General features: G+C 45.2%; 1 protein-coding gene across 3 annotated transcripts in view; it reads right to left on the minus strand.

The window, feature by feature from the left end:
• PDE4B (phosphodiesterase 4B) overlaps nucleotides 1-17,869 on the minus strand; it is a 272,125-nt gene that overhangs the window by 98,957 nt on the left and 155,299 nt on the right. For all 3 annotated transcript variants that reach the window (XM_044301445.1, XM_044301446.1, XM_044301447.1), the window contains 3 exons: nucleotides 9,488-9,682; nucleotides 3,061-3,097; nucleotides 2,796-2,866 (listed from right to left, as the gene is read on the minus strand). In XM_044301445.1, the coding sequence (XP_044157380.1) occupies nucleotides 2,796-2,866; nucleotides 3,061-3,097; nucleotides 9,488-9,682 (303 nt within the window). The remainder of the gene's footprint in view (nucleotides 1-2,795; nucleotides 2,867-3,060; nucleotides 3,098-9,487; nucleotides 9,683-17,869) is intronic.

Genomic DNA, 17,869 nt, shown 5'->3' on the forward strand with positions numbered 1-17,869 from the left:
CGGATCCGTCCTGACACACAATGTAAGTCAATGGGGACGCATCCGTTTTCTCTGACACAATAGAAAACTGATCCGTCCCCCATTGACTTTCAATGGTGTTCAAGACGGATGCGTCATGGCTCTAGAAGACATGATACAACTGGATCCGTTCATGACGGATGCATGTGTTGTATTATTGTAACGGAAGCATTTTTGCAGATCCATGACGGACCTGCAAAATACGCGAAAGTGGCCTTATTGCAAAGTTGCTTCATTTCTCTGTGGACATGTCCTTTAACTCTGTATCTGTGCGGGGGGGATTTGGAGCACCGTGTCAGAAAAACGAAGATCTGGCCTCTATAAGGATGTCTTGTGTGCATGGTTGTGTGGGGTTTTAAAACGCATTAGATTTATTAATCGTATGCACCAGTCATTTAGTGCAAAATATTACTCCAGCCGTGAGGTGGTGTAAGGAAGAGAAAACATATCTAGCAAGTTGCGCCAAATATATCAGCGTGCGTGACTGTGATGAATTTGGTGCAGTTTCTGCCTGTCTGGTCTAGTTCTATCCTGTCTACCTTTAGGACAGAATTAGTAAATCTCCCCCATGATGTATAAGGTTGGTTACTAACTTTGTAGGAGTACTGAGAATCTAAGTTTCTTGCAGATTAGCCTACAGAATACATGGATGAGACCTGAATTCTGCCTGCGGAGCAGCATTTATAATACATATCGTGTCCGCTGATGTGCTGGGACTGGGAATGTAATCTAAATGGAGCAATACAGATACCTGAAGTGTTTTTAAGGGAATTGCTGTTTATGCCATTTCCCAAATAGAAAAACATGGTCGCTTTCTTCACTGATATTACTAGAAATGACTGTGCCCCACAGCAAATTTTTGAACCGGTTTCCCTTCCTCTAGCAACTTCTTCCCAACCCCGTCCTCTCATGCAACCTCCGCTCCTGGGGCCACTCAAGATTGCTCTCTCAGACCAGACCCGGCAGACGCTCCGTCCGTTTCCTATGTATATACTGTATGTCACATCACTGTGTCACTATACATAATGTCATTGTACAATACCGTTGAGGGGCCTAGCAATAAAACCTTGTATGCCTCCTCCTGGGTGTGCCCCTTCTGAGTTCGGGCCCCCTAGCAGCTGCTTCCACGACAGCTACAGCCCGGCTTTACACAGAGGTGAGCTGTACTATCAGGCACAACCATGTGGCATGAATTCTGAGAGACAGCAGCCATGTTTTCTAATTCTATACAAATCTTTATTACATATGGCCTGACTCCAAAGTATCAGAAATGCCCCTCTGTTTGGAATGCTAAATCACCGGAGGTTCAGGGGTGAATAGTTTTGGAAGTCAATGAAGGATATGAGCTCCTGTACTTCAGCCTGGCAGGTGATTTTCCACTGTAGCAGCACTGATCCTGCAAGCGTGTGGTGCCAGGCACTTATACTGGAGTACAGCAGAGCCGCCATATGCCAATGAACTGGAGTCTGATTATTATGTCCTTTATGCTGCATGCACACGACCGTATGTGTTTTGCGGTCCGCAAATTTCCGATCCGCAAAAAAAACGGATGACGTTCAGTATGGCATCTGTTTTTTTTGTGGATCTGTTGTCATAATGCCTATCCTTGTTAATGCCTAGTTTTTTGCAGACCCATTGAAATAAATGCGTCCACATCCTATCCGCAAAAAAACCGGATCGGACACGGAAACAAAATACGGTCGTGTGCATGAGGCCTTACTGTCATAAGCAGCCTGGCTCTCCAATGTCTAGTAGGACCTCTCACAGCGCCATCTAGTGGACAGATTGTATCACTACCCAACTAAATCCCAATGACAGAAAGTAATGTGGCTGTCCGTTATGGTATAGCTGTATATTATTATTAATATCTAAAGCTAGAACATGTTGTAGAATGACACCAAATAATGCATGCAGATATAGCAGGAAAAAAAACATGAAAAAACAACAGATGACTTATGTGAAAGGGTTGGGAAGTTTTTGCCTAGTTATGGGACAAGCTATTTACGAACTGACGCGTTATCGGATGTATTCAACTTCTGGTCTTTTGAGATCGCCCTGCAGTTCTATGCTGGATTACAATAATTTCTGAGTTACTGGAGGCCTATGTCACTGGTATATGCCATCACTTTGTGATCAGCGAGGGTCAACCTCTGGGACCCCCCCCCAGTCCCGACAATGAAGGGGACGCAGCGTCCTTTACCGGCGCAGCGTAGACAATGCTCTGTGGGCTAAACACAGCAGCACCAATCGCTCTCTCTCTCGTCTTGGACTCCAGGATGATAGCCCCACATTATAAGGGTGGCTGCACAAAAAAACGCACATAAATCTGCACTATTAATTCGATTTTTTTGGTGTGTATTTAATGCGCATTTTCCATAGACCTCATCCTTCCATTAAAAAGGGTGAAATCCGCACAAGAAAAAGGCAGCAATTGCCATGCTGCGGGTTTCAAAATCCACACAGCAGGTCAATTTCTGCACTTAAGAAAAAGCGAAGTGTGCGTGGGATTTGTCTAATCTCATACACTTTGCTGGCACGGTATTACGCTGTATTTTTTCCGCACGTAATCCGCATCGTGTGCACGCACCCTAACAAGTCCATCAGCTGTGTGAGCAGGACCAGTTCCAGGTGTTTTATGTTTTCTCAAGAACGTTTCCATTCACTGACAGCAAACAGAGACAAGTGAGACACAAAAACACTTTTAACACCCTTGACCCTTACTACAGCCGAGGCTGAACGTGCACTTTTGAGTGGATTTTATCATTTTTCTCACTTACTTGTTTGGAGCTCCTTGAAGATTGGTTAATAATGTGAAGTTATTCCTGACGCTGCGCAGACTGGCCAGCACCTGCAAGGGAGGCGGAGGAGCGTCAGTCGGGGCAGGAAAACAATGGCGGCCATAGTAGCCAATCAGATCACTGATTTCTTGTTCTTGTGTAACTTGCAAAATGAGAGCTGTTTTTTTTGTTTTGCGATTGTACTGATATATCCAAAAGTAGGAGTAGCGGATCATAGATAATGAGACAGAAGAAGAACACGTACCTGGGCGAATGGAGTCACAATCAGGTCATCCCCGTGCCTGAAAGAGCAAAACAACAGGTCAGAAAATATTACAGCGATGGAGAACTGTGAACAACATGGACGGGGAGCAAGAGGAGACAAGATGGAGGGAGAAAGACAGTGGTATACAGAAGAGACAAGATGGAGGGAGGAGCAGAGCGTTATACAGAAGAGACAAGATGGAGGGAGGAGCAGAGCGTTATACAGAAGAGACAAGATGGAGGGAGGAGCAGAGCGTTATACAGAAGAGACAAGATGGAGGGAGGAGCAGAGCGTTATACAGAAGAGACAAGATGGAGAGAGGAGGAGAGCGTTATACAGAAGAGACAAGATGGAGGGAGGAGCAGAGCGTTATACAGAAAAGACAAGATGGAGAGAGGAGGAGAGCGTTATACAGAAGAGACAAGATGGAGAGAGGAGGAGAGCGTTATACAGAAGAGACAAGATGGAGAGAGAAGGAGAGCGTTATACAGAAGAGACAAGATGGAGAGAGGAGCAGAGCGTTATACAGAAGAGACAAGATGGAGAGAGGAGGAGAGCGTTATACAGAAGAGACAAGATGGAGAGAGGAGGAGAGCGTTATACAGAAGAGACAAGATGGAGGGAGGAGCAGAGCGTTATACAGAAGAGACAAGATGGAGAGAGGAGGAGAGCGTTATACAGAAGAGACAAGATGGAGAGAGGAGGAGAGCGTTATACAGAAGAGACAAGATGGAGAGAGGAGGAGAGCGTTATACAGAAGAGACAAGATGGAGAGAGGAGGAGAGCGTTATACTGAAGAGACAAGATGGAGGGAGGAGGAGAGCGTTATACTGAAGAGACAAGATGGAGAGAGGAGGAGAGCGTTATACAGAAGAGACAAGATGGAGAGAGGAGGAGAGCGTTATACTGAAGAGACAAGATGGAGGGAGGAGGAGAGCGTTATACTGAAGAGACAAGGTGGAGGGAGGAGGAGAGCGTTATAATGAAGAAACAAGATGGAGGGAGAAAGACAGTGGTATACAGAAGAGACAAGATGGAGGGAGGAGCAGAGCGTTATACTGAAGAGACAAGATGGAGGGAGGAGGAGAGCATTATACCGAAGAGACAAGATGGAGGGACAAGGAGAGCGTTATACCGAAGAGACAAGATGGAGGAGGAGGAGAGCGTAATAATGAAGAGACAAGATGGAGGAGGATTAGAGCATAATAATGAAGAGACAAGATGGAGGAGGATTAGAGCATAATAATGAAGAGACAAGATGGAGGGAGGAGCAGAGCGTTATACTGAAGAGACAAGATGGAGGGAGGAGCAGAGCGTAATACTGAAGATACAAGATGGAGGGATTGACAATATTTCAAGTTGCTCTGGGCCTTTCACATGGCCCGATGCAAAATGGCAGGTGTTGGCAGTTCATCCCCTGATCACATGGTTCGATGTGCTGCCCAAAAATGACAATTTTAGGTGCTGCATGAAAGACGTGATCACCCGATAAAAGGGCGTTTGCACTTTTGTGTTTGGACCGTCCTGTGTCTGTAGTTTTGAATACATCCCAGAACTACATCTCCCACAATGCAATCACCCATCCAGGACACCAGCCATGTAGCTGCCCCCCACTGTACCCTCTGTGTTGGTGTTTTCCCTCCCACATCTTCAATTTTGATTTTAGCTGCCCAGTCCACCTCCTTGTCCCCAGACAGCTGTCAATCACTGCTCAGCTCCTCCTGCTCTATAACACGCTGCCTGCAGATTACATGGTGACAGGTTCTCTTTATATATAATCTGCTCAGCTCCTCCTGCTCTATAACACGCTGCCTACAGATTACACGGTGACAGGTTCTCTTTATATATAATCTGCTCAGCTCCTCCTGCTCTATAACACGCTGCCTACAGATTACACGGTGACAGGTTCTCTTTATATATAATCTGCTCAGCTCCTCCTGCTCTATAACATGCTGCCTGCAGATTACACGGTGACAGGTTCTCTGTATATATAATCTGCTCAGCTCCTCCTGCTCTATAACACGCTGTCTGCAGATTACACGGGGACAGGTTCTCTTTATATATAATCTGCTCAGCTCCTCCTGCTCTATAACACGCTGCCTGCAGATTACACGGTGACAGGTCCTCTTTATATATAATCTGCTCAGCTCCTCCTGCTCTATAACACGCTTCCTGCAGATTACACGGTGACAGGTCCTCTTTATATATAATCTGCTCAGCTCCTCCTGCTCTATAACACGCTGCCTGCAGATTACACGGTGACAGGTTCTCTTTATATATAATCTGCTCAGCTCCTCCCGCTCTATAACACGCTGCCTGCAGATTACACGATGACAGGTTCTCTTTATATATAATCTGCTCAACTCCTCCTGCTCTATAACACACTGCCTGCAGATTACATGGCGACAGGTTCTCTATATATAATCTGCTCAGCTCCTCCTGCTCTATAACACGCTGCCTGCAGATTACATGGTGACAGGTTCTCTTTATATATAATCTGCTCAGCTCCTCCTGCTCTATAACACGCTGCCTGCAGATTACACGGTGACAGGTTCTCTTTATATATAATCTGCTCAGCTCCTCCTGCTCTATAACACACTGCCTGCAGATTACATGGTGACAGGTTCTCTGTATATATAATCTGCTCAGCTCCTCCTGCTCTATAACACGCTGCCTGCAGATTACACGGTGACAGGTTCTCTTTATATATAATCTGCTCAGCTCCTCCTGCTCTATAACACGCTGCCTGCAGATTACACGGTGACAGGTTCTCTTTATATATAATCTGCTCAGCTCCTCCTGCTCTATAACACGCTGCCTGCAGATTACACGGTGACAGGTTCTCTTTATATATAATCTGCTCAGCTCCTCCTGCTCTATAACACACTGCCTGCAGATTACATGGTGACAGGTTCTCTGTATATATAATCTGCTCAGCTCCTCCTGCTCTATAACACGCTGCCTGCAGATTACATGGTGACAGGTTCTCTTTATATATAATCTGCTCAGCTCCTCCTGCTCTATAACACGCTGCCTGCAGATTACATGGTGACAGGTTCTCTTTATATATAATCTGCTCAGCTCCTCCTGCTCTATAACACACTGCCTGCAGATTACATGGTGACAGGTTCTGGTGACAGGTTCTCTTTATATATAATCTGCTCAGCTCCTCCTGCTCTATAACACGCTGCCTGCAGATTACACGGTGACAGGTTCTCTTTATATATAATCTGCTCAGCTCCTCCTGCTCTATAACACGCTGCCTGCAGATTACACGGTGACAGGTTCTCTTTATATATAATCTGCTCAACTCCTCCTGCTCTATAACACACTGCCTGCAGATTACATGGTGACAGGTCCTCTCTATATATAATCTGCTCAGCCAGTGGTGTATCTTGGTTTTGTGCTGCCCTAGGCGAGACTAAACTCGGGCACCCCCCTAATATAAATTTGATCCACCCCTTCTCCCCCCTCTAACCACTCAATGGGTCCCAACCCCCTTAACCCAAAACAACTAAGTAATAGATTTTTTGTGAATTACTGTAATTCAAGTACTTTTACAGTTTTTGAAGACAGCAGGCTCAGGGATCAGTGCATTGGTGGCCGGGGCCTGGCCTCAGTGTTCACGGTGACAGTGTGCAGGTTCCGTTCTGCACTTGGACGGCAGCGCGCGGACACAAAAGGCAGGGGAGGTTGGGAGGAAGTCAGGAGGAGGAGGAAGTAAGTCTTTCAACTCCTTTACTATGCGGCGCCGGCGATACCGCTCGCATAGTGAAGGATTGGATCAGACAAGGAGCAATAAAAATATTTAGCATATTGTGTAACTATCACTAAGCAAGCAAGGCATTTTGCTGCCCCATTGGCAAGTGCCGCCCTAGGCAAATGCCTTGTTTGCCTTGTGATAGATACACCCCTGTGCTCAGCTCCTCCTGCTCTATAACACGCTGCCTGCAGATTACATGGTGACAGGTTCTCTTTATATATAATCTGCTCAGCTCCTCCTGCTCTATAACACGCTGCCTGCAGATTACATGGTGACAGGTTCTCTGTATATATAATCTGCTCAGCTCCTCCTGCTCTATAACACACTGCCTGCAGATTACATGGTGACAGGTTCTGGTGACAGGTTCTCTTTATATATAATCTGCTCAGCTCCTCCTGCTCTATAACACGCTGCCTGCAGATTACATGGTGACAGGTTCTCTTTATATATAATCTGCTCAGCTCCTCCTGCTCTATAACACGCTGCCTGCAGATTACACGGTGACAGGTTCTCTTTATATATAATCTGCTCAGCTCCTCCTGCTCTATAACACACTGCCTGCAGATTACATGGCGACAGGTTCTCTATATATAATCTGCTCAGCTCCTCCTGCCCTATAACACGCTGCCTGCAGATTACATGGTGACAGGTTCTCTCTATATATATTCTGCTCAGCTCCTCCTGCTCTATAACACGCTGCCTGCAGATTACATGGTGACAGGTTCTCTATATATAATCTGCTCAGCTCCTCCTGCTCTATAACACGCTGCCTGCAGATTACACTGTGACAGGTTCTCTTTATATATAATCTGCTCAGCTCCTCCTGCTCTATAACACACTGCCTGCAGATTACATGGTGACAGGTTCTCTATATATAATCTGCTCAGCTCCTCCTGCTCTATAACACACTGCCTGCAGATTACACAGTGACAGGTTCTCTATATATAATCTGCTCAGCTCCTCCTGCTCTATAACACGCTGCCTGCAGATTACATGGTGACAGGTTCTCTGTATATATAATCTGCTCAGCTCCTCCTGCTCTATAACACACTGCCTGCAGATTACACGGTGACAGGTTCTCTTTATATATAATCTGCTCAGCTCCTCCTGCTCTATAACACGCTGCCTGCAGATTACATGGTGACAGGTTCTCTATATATAATCTGCTCAGCTCCTCCTGCTCTATAACACGCTGCCTGCAGATTACACGGTGACAGGTTCTCTATATATAATCTGCTCAGCTCCTCCCTGCTCTATAACACGCTGCCTGCAGATTACACGGTGACAGGTTCTCTATATATAATCTGCTCAGCTCCTCCTGCTCTATAACACGCTGCCTGCAGATTACACGGTGACAGGTTCTCTTTATATATAATCTGCTCAGCTCCTCCTGCTCTATAACACGCTGCCTGCAGATTACACGGTGACAGATTCTCTATATATAATCTGCTCAGCTCCTCCTGCTCTATAACACGCTGCCTGCAGATTACACGGTGACAGGTTCTCTGTATATAATCTGCTCAGCTCCTCCTGCTCTATAACACGCTGCCTGCAGATTACATGGTGACAGGTTCTCTATATATAATCTGCTCAGCTCCTCCTGCTCTATAACACGCTGCCTGCAGATTACACGGTGACAGATTCTCTGTATATAATCTGCTCAGCTCCTCCTGCTCTATAACACGCTGCCTGCAGATTACATGGTGACAGGTTCTCTATATATAATCTGCTCAGCTCCTCCTGCTCTATAACACGCTGCCTGCAGATTACACGGTGACAGGTCCTCTCTATATATAATCTGCTCAGCTTCTCCTGCTCTATAACACGCTGCCTGCAGATTACATGGTGACAGGTTCTCTATATATAATCTGCTCAGCTCCTCCTGCTCTATAACACGCTGCCTGCAGATTACATGGCGACAGGTTCTCTATATATAATCTGCTCAGCTCCTCCTGCTCTATAACACGCTGCCTGCAGATTACACGGTGACAGGTTCTCTGTATATAATCTGCTCAGCTCCTCCTGCTCTATAACACGCTGCCTGCAGATTACATGGTGACAGGTTCTCTATATATAATCTGCTCAGCTCCTCCTGCTCTATAACACGCTGCCTACAGATTACATGGTGACAGGTTCTCTGTATATATAATCTGCTCAGCTCCTCCTGCTCTATAACACGCTGCCTGCAGATTACATGGTGACAGGTTCTCTTTATATATAATCTGCTCAGCTCCTCCTGCTCTATAACACGCTGCCTGCAGATTACATGGTGACAGGTTCTCTATATATAATCTGCTCAGCTCCTCCTGCTCTATAACACGCTGCCTGCAGATTACATGGTGACAGGTTCTCTGTATATATAATCTGCTCAGCTCCTCCTGCTCTATAACACGCTGCCTGCAGATTACACGGTGACAGGTTCTCTGTATATATAATCTGCTCAGCTCCTCCTGCTCTGTAATACTCTGCCTGCAGCTCAGACACCAAGTTCTATGTGACAGGTTCCCTTTAAGACTATGGTACTAAAACAATATGGAAGATTTGCTTCTCAGGTGCTCCAGCCAAAAACCCTGTGTTATGGTGATCATAGGTAAAATGGTCAGTGGTGAAACTAATTAGAATCACAGCATCAGCAGGGACTGCAAGGAATCCATCTTGACTTACTGCTCACTTGCAGCTGAGGAGTTCCTGGACATAGTCTTTGGTGATAGGTCATAATCGCTGTCTGACCGGTACAGGAAGGATTCCCGCCGCTGGTTGTGATTCGGAAAGTTTGCGTGAAGAACGAGTCCTGAGCCTGGGCTGGTTTGGGGGTCCAAGGGGCTACGTCCTGCAGCTGGGCCATTTTCAACATCAAAACTGCAAAAAAAACAAAACAAAAAAAAGAACAGGTCATAAATGGTAGTTCTATAACCCTGAAGCAAACATGGAATATTTCATACACAGAAATGAGGGGCATGTGAATCCTGATCTAATGGTATGACTTAATATACTAGCTCCCTCTAGTGGTCCATTGTGGTCATTTCTGTTTGTTCAGCTCTATATTGCCACCTAATGGATCTATTTGGAAATGTACATATTTTAAGTGCTCAATATCACCGCCCAGTTGTCCTGAGAGGCATTTCATCCAGGTGTTGCGCAGCCGATTATTATCTTTTTTTTTTGTGAATTTTGCTTAGAGTATCTGGAGTCCTATAGTAAAACTACAGTCATACATCCTGACAGCATCAGTGAAGATTTGTTGAAGAATATAAGGCGTTGTTCCTGGCACTGATTACATGCCCATGCCTACCAGATCGTACCGATGATGTGTCTGCGCAATGATGACAAAAAAAAAATAGGATCCAAATAAAAATGGTAAAATTCCAGTTCTACTATAGGGACATGTATATTGGTGGTGTACCTTTTCCATGGAGCTAAACCCTGCTTCTGCTATTAGGGCCGTGGTGGATGTGGGGCCAGCACTGCAGTGTATTTGCTGCTTCCCCACACAATTAGTTTTCCTGCAGCCACCACTAGGGGGAGACCCATACAGCTTCTCTATAGTAAGTGTATGAATTCATATGTTCTTAGCTCCCCCTAGTGGTGGTTGCAGGCCTAGGTTTTATTATTTACAATGGGAAGGAAAAGCAGTGAAGTGGAAATCACTAGGGCAGGTTAATCAGATTCATAGGCATACATACTTAATGTAATGATTGGACACCATACTTTCTATGACATAATCAACTGTTGCAGACTGTTAACAATCTCTACAAAGGTGGTCTAACAGCGTATAAAAAAACCTGTCAGTAATCAAATATTGGAGCAGTGCACACAGTGCTTTTTTGTGGTATTTTGGAAATTCCGCGGAAAAAAATTCAGAAAATAATTTTAAAAAGCGACCCCAAAACACCTTGCGAAATTCATGGAGAAAAAAGTTGAAAAACACTGAGAAGAGCGACACAAAATGCCAGGTTCAACTACGCCACATCAACCAGCCTTAGATTTGTGGGGTGCACATTTAAAATTTTGCTTTAGGGCCCTATGATTTCTATCTACGCTGCTCCGCCCCCCCCCCCCCCCTCCTCAGTACATAAAAGGTTTATTTGGACACCTATACCGCTTTAGGGCTCATTCACACGACATGCCGTGTTTTGCGGATCCGCAAAACATGGATGCCGCCCGTGTCCCTTCCGCAATTTGTGGAACGGAACAGACGGCCCATAATAGAAATGCCTGATCTTGTCAGCAAAACGGACAAGAATAGGACATGTTCTATAATTTTTGCGGGGCCACGGAACGGAGCAATGGATGCGGACAGCACACGGAGTGCTGTGCGCATCTTTTGCGGCCCCATTGAAGTGAATGGGTCCGCACCCGAGTGGCAAAAAATGTCATGTGAATGAGCCCTCACACTGAGTTGCAAAAGAAGATTACTGCATTTACGCTCCCACTCTAAAAGCTTTATAATAGACTATATTCAAGTGAATGGCTGAAGCACAGATCATATAATGGGCAATGTAAGGGGGCATTCACACTACAGTGAAGAAAACACAAATAAACTGTCCGTTTTTTCACTTTCATTTAATTTTGCATCTGTGTGTGCATCTATTTTCTCTCTGTCTATTCTTTTTTAACGGCCGTTAAAAACAGCCATTAAAAATGGATGAATTTCATAGGCTTTTTTTTGTTTGTTTTAACATTCCAAGCCCTGCAGTATCGTCAGTATATATAATGCTCCCATAGTGCCCCTTGGACATTCAATGCCCCCCTTAGTACCGCCCAGTATAAGCAATACCTCCCTTACTTTCCTGCAGTAAAAGTAATGCCCCCCTTAGTGCTTGCAATATAAGTAATGCCCCCCAGTATACGTAATTTCCCCTTAGCACCCCCTGGACATCCAGTGGTCCCCAGAGTGCCTCCCAATACCAGTGATCATATGAGGCTGGGATCATATATCGTGCTGGGAGCACAGGTCTTGCTGCTTCCAGTGAGGAGTGAGCATTACCTTGTGTGCAAGTGGAAGAGCCGAGTATTATATATTTTTTATTTTATCCCCTGAAAGTACCTTTTTTTTTAAAACAAACAAACATTTTTAGAAACATTGCAGTCTAAAAGGATATTCACCTGGCTGGTTTTTAACAGCAGTGGTCAAAAAAATAGGACATGTTCTATTTTTGGCCATTTTCATGGCCAGAAATCAGTGGACCCGCCTAACGACCTATTTTGGTCGTTAGGCGGGTCCACTGATTTCTGGCCATGAAAATGGCCAAAAATAGAACATGTCCTATTTTTTTGACCACTGCTGTTAAAAACCAGCCAGGTGAATATCCTTTTAGACTGCAATGTTTCTAAAAATGGCCAAGTAACGACCATTAATCACTGTCGTGTGAATGAGCCCTATGAATGGGTATTATCATTTACCATTGTACTATCCCTCGGTTGCCACAAGAGGGCGCTTGTGCCTTACAAGTAAAATCCTGCCTGAAGCAGAGAGGAGCCACAGCAGGAGATTCCGACTGAAGAAGCCTCTACGGAAAATCCATCATACAGAGAATTTACCGCTGGGACGTATTTGCATGAATTCCGCATTAAATAAAATGCACATAAATCTGCACTATTTATTGCTGTTTTGAAAAATGCTCTATCTAGGGTTCCGAATCGCACAAATAATTGACATGCTGGCGATTAAAAAATCTGCACGGCCGGTCAATTTCTGTGCATAAAATATACGCAAAGTGTACATGAGGTTTGTCAAATCTCATTCAATTTGCTGGGACTGTATTACTATGCGGTAATCCACAACAGTTGTCATTAGGGATAAGCAGCTGCAAGGCACCATCAAAGCCGCTTATCACCAGTTAAACAAGGAACTGTTAAGTTTGTATGTTTGAAAATAGCTTTCTTATGTCCGACGTAACTTAAAACAAGCATCAATTACTGTTATTTCAAAGAAAACATAGAATATTACTAACAAAAATATATTATTAGTGAACATATGCATAAAATTAAGGAAACATGCAATACCAAAAATGACCACTAGGTGCCACCCTGAAACCATGTAATGGAGTGTATGGGTCGTTTCACATGGAAGATTTTGTCTGCCTCCATGTATCCCATGGCAGAAGCCGTTGCGCTGTGGTTTCTGCCATAGGTTTTCATGCGCACTCGCTCTACGTTTAGTGCCATTGAATGGAGCTGATCCGCGAGTAGGCTCCCACTGCTACTTTGCCAGGGAGCCATGTGGTAACCGCGCCAAAAATGGACCCGTGTATACTTTGTGCAGTCTTTAAAACAGCGTAGGATAAACTGCAGTGTTGTAAACAATGGGAGGCGGGTTCAGCACAGATTCAGTTTGGTTTTCGGCACCGAATCCAAGCTCAAACTCGTGCTTAATCCTCATTGTGAACCTACCCTAAAGGGTTAATCCACGCTTTTTTTTCCGGGAAGCTCTCCTGACAGTAATATTATTATCTAGGGGTCCTGCTGCTCATGTATCCACATTTTACTGCAGGGGATTTGTCGTATTAAGGCGCCTGCACACGACGCAGATTTGTGTGCAGAAACCCGCACCATAAATCCACACTATTTATCACATCTTTGTGCATTTTTTATGTGGTTTTTGGTGTAGATTTTACGTTCATGGTAACAACCCCATTGATGTCTATGGGGAAAACCACTCTACAGAGAATGCAGAATCACACAAACAATAAGCATGCTCTAGAATCCACAATACGTCAATTTCTGCACAGAAGATAAAAGCAAAGAAAATCTGCGTGGAAAAACCGCACATAACCTGCCCCGTCTGTGTTAGACCTCTTGCACACTGGCGTGAGTGGCCTGTTGCCGTATTGCGGGCCGCAATACACGGGCGGGGTTCCGTGGGCATTCCGCATCACGGATGCGGACCCATTCACTTGAATGGGTCCTCAAATCCGGAGATGCGGAATCGTGCGGAACGGAACCACAGAACGGAACCCTACGGAAGCACTACGGAGGGCTTCCGTGGGGTTTCGTCTAATACTTCCGTTCCGCAAAAAGATAGAACATGTCATATCTTTTTGCGCAACGGCCGGATTGCGGACCCATTCAAGTGAATGGGTCCACGATCAGCTGCGGCTGCCCCACGGACTGTGCTCGTGCATTGCAGCCCACATTTTGTGGGCCGCAGCACGAGCACGGGCCGCACACGCTAGTGTGAAAGAGGCCTTACACTACTAAAATATATGGTGACGCGTCCAGTGCAAGAGCAAATCTTTGCTGCAGCCCTCTATACTGACTAAGCCCTCATGCAGACAAACGTATTTTCTTTCCATGTCCGTTCTGGGATTTTTTTGCGGGTCCGCAAACAAAACAAAAGTTACTCTGTGTGCATTTCGTTTCTATATGTCCGTATTTCCATTCCGCAAAAAAATAGAACATGTCCTATTATTGTCTGCATTACGGACAAGGATAGGACTGTTTTATTAGGGGCCAGCTGTTCTGTTCCGCAAAATACGGAATGCACACGAACAAAAATGCAGACACCGCAAAAAAATACATACGGTCGTGTAGTGGGGGATAAACAGCTACCGGGCACCTCAAAAACAGAAAAAAGCCAAAAGCAGCTGCACATCTGTCCATGGTTTGTCTCGCTTCAGTGGAGTTGGGATGAGATGCAATACCGCACAATGCCTGTGGGCAGGAGTGGCGCTGTTTTAGGAAGATTTTTTTATTTATTCTGTACAATTTAATAAGACCTATGGACATAAGTTGTCTTCATAAGAAAAAGTTTTTAGAAGGGATATTTGCTCTGCACAGTTCTCTATAGATATTGTGTTTCTTGCTGTGGGGATCTCCAGGGATCAGCTGTAATCAATGGCCGAACCCAGCATGAAATGTTCAGTTACCCTGCAGCGCCACCACAGGGGAAATGAGGCATTACACTGTTTAGCTTGAAATCAGTAGGCTGCCTATGCAATACATGGATGTGCCAGGTCCTCCAAACGGGCGCTCTTGGTAGCCATTCTCTCCTCTGAAGCTAAGGATCTTGAACAGAGGATCCCCTCTATTGAAATCAGACCTCCCCTTTAATGTGCATAGAATCGCATGGACTGATGGACCTGATTATAAAGACTTTACAATGAAGGGTTAACGCTCCAATCAGTCCATGAGGAAAGTAAAAATAAGATCAAAGGAACCAAGACAGAAGAAACACTAATGACGTCATCATTAATTTATGGCAGGTGATAATGCAGACATGGTAGGAGGTGTCACCTCTGCGGCGGCGGACAGGCACCCGAAGTGGATGTCAGATTATTGGGCGGCTCCTTTCTGCTGGATCAGAAAATGTGCCCTTAGTCAGTTTTATTAATTATTCATTAGATGATGGTTAATGATCATCCCAAGGCTGCAGCGATTATTATAAGACTGTGGGGAGTCAGATATCTTATTGTCACCAGATCTATGAGACGCTGTTAAAGGAACCAGACAGAAAATGATTAATGATGCGTCATTAGCGCTGCTAAAACAATCAGTCCGGAGGTGCGGGAGCAGCTTTTATTTAAAGAGGTATCCCGGTACAGGATATGCCATAAATGTCTGATATGTGCGAGTCTCACCTCTGGGAGCTGCATATATCTCCAAAATGGGGCACCCCAACCCCTGTCCTGCCTGGTGAGGTGGCATGCATGTGCTCGGCTGTCCTACTTCTCTTCTATGTGAGTCACGACTCGGCTGCTTCTGCACCTCTCATAAGTGACTGCATAACGGTTCGGCTACACGGCGACATAAGTCGTGCAATATTTCCTGTAATGTTTGTCAATGGTGTCGCAATGAGACACGCGACACTCTGCAACTGCGAGGCGACAGTTGCAAAAAATGTTGATAACCCCATGAGCATGTATTGTACTGTCATTTGTGGGACCTGCGCCGAAAATGTGCAAGAAAATATGCCTTTCACCACGTCTGACTGTGGCTGAATCCAGAAGTTATGTGACGCCCAAGGACCATAGAAAGCTGGGTAACACCCATATGTGGGAACAGCCCTTTTTAAGGGGTTTTACAAAGCCCCCGAAAAAGGTAGGTCAGGACTTCATCACTGCAGCACCGGAGAGAAGTACTAGAGGCGCTAGATCTGCAGGGATGAGACAGGCGAGTAAGGCTTCAACACCCCCTGACTTTACCTAAAGGGTTAATCTAATTTTGTACCGCCATCCTGGTTTATTAATTTCATGAGGATGAAACGTCTGCAACCCCTGTGGGGTGAAGCCATCCATTCCCATCATAACTAAAAGACACCAAATAACGTGAATAATTCATCAGCGATCCGGTCAACGGTGCAGAACCGGCTCTGTTACCACAGGAACCGGACCCAGAGGCGTCACTTGTGCCGCGCAGACAATAACGACGAAGCTCCGGAGGTCATTGTGAGCTTCTTGTTAAAAAAACAAAACAAAGAAACTGAGAGTCGGTCATTTAAGTTCAGACGACGCGGGGTCTAGGCTATCAAAAGGGATTTATCAGAACTGGTGCAAAGGAAAAGCGGGGCGGATGACCAGACTGCCTCTGAAAAATGAAACCTGAAATCTGATTGGTTACTTTGGGCAACGTCTCCACTTTCCCTTTGCATCCGTTTTGATAAATGTCTCTTGTTTCCATGTAAAGGGACAGAGAGGGAACAGGTTCTGGACCCCACTAGTCCAAACGGAGTGATACACCTGGCTACATTCATTATACAGCACTGAAGGGTATATACTGTACACTGCTGATATTGGGCACTTCTGTGCCCTCAGACAGTAGTTGCCCCTCATGCCATCTACCATTCTGTGTTTGTGTCTGATCATCTATTATCTCCCCCCGATATAACATAATTATCAATATTTTCTATACTAAATATGAGGCTTTAAAAGCCCTGACCCAGACACACCCGAAACCTGACGATTTACGTCCACCTCTTGGTGTGGTTTAAGTAAATCCCACCCATTTCTGGTCCATGACAAGCCGGATTGCCTCTAAAATTTGGGAAAATTCCAGCAAACTTGAGAATGTTGGCAACTATGTGTCACGGAAGGTGTACAGGAAACTAGAAGACACAAAATGAATATCCGACTCACTGGATCCAAAACTAAGAAACAAAAGGGAGAGCCCTGCATCAGATCTGGCTCTCTCCCTGACTGCTCAGCCTATGCGAAAATCCCAATGGTAGATGATCGCATATCCTCGTACCTCGACTGTATAACACCTGAACACCCTATAATAGTGAGGGGACACAGCCACTGGCTCCCTTACATCTTTAGAAGACTCAGAAGTAGGATCAGCATGCACACACTCCAGGAAGGAATATAAACCGCAAAGTGAAGCAGTCTGGGAAGGGATTTAAAGGGATGCAATCAGTGCAACTACATGACAGCTGAGAGAGGCTAACGAGATGAGAAAATGAAAGCAAAACAAAAGGAAGCTCAAGGAGGAGGTTCTGAAAGACAGCTGTCAGAGCTTCTCAGATGTCTGGTGGTGACACTATGCCTATGCCCAAGCAACCAAGACCAGCAATGTGGTGGGGCAGTGTACAGGGTGCATGGCCAACACAGATCTCAGTGATGGGCCAATGGAGGCCTTAATGATACACGTACTGTGCTCCACGCCAATAACTGTGGTATTTATGGTTGTGGCACACAGTAATTTGTTGCGTGGCACACGTGATCCCATCCTCAAAGGGGTAGTACAGGATTAGACATGGCTGCTTTCTTCCAAAAACATTACCATACCTAGTCCTTGTGTTGTGCCCATGGATCATCTCCAGTGAAACCCATGGACGGGTGTGGAGCTGTTTTTTGGAAGAAAGAAGCCATGTTTTTCTAACCCCTTTGAATTTTCTCTAATGAGGTCATTGAGCTAAATATGATGAAAATGAAATGATACAAGACACTTGATACGCCGTTACACAAAACCCGAGCAACTAGCTGTTCCCGAGCACAAGATGAAAGACGCCTGCTTAGAAAAGTAATCTAATCCTCTATCGCAACGTGAAGCTGCCACTTATGTGGAGCCGCCGTTATTCCTTTAGATTAGCTTAATAAACCTGCAATA

Source organism: Bufo gargarizans, chromosome 7, assembly GCF_014858855.1.
Source record: "Bufo gargarizans isolate SCDJY-AF-19 chromosome 7, ASM1485885v1, whole genome shotgun sequence".
Classification (NCBI taxonomy): Eukaryota; Metazoa; Chordata; class Amphibia; order Anura; family Bufonidae; genus Bufo; species Bufo gargarizans.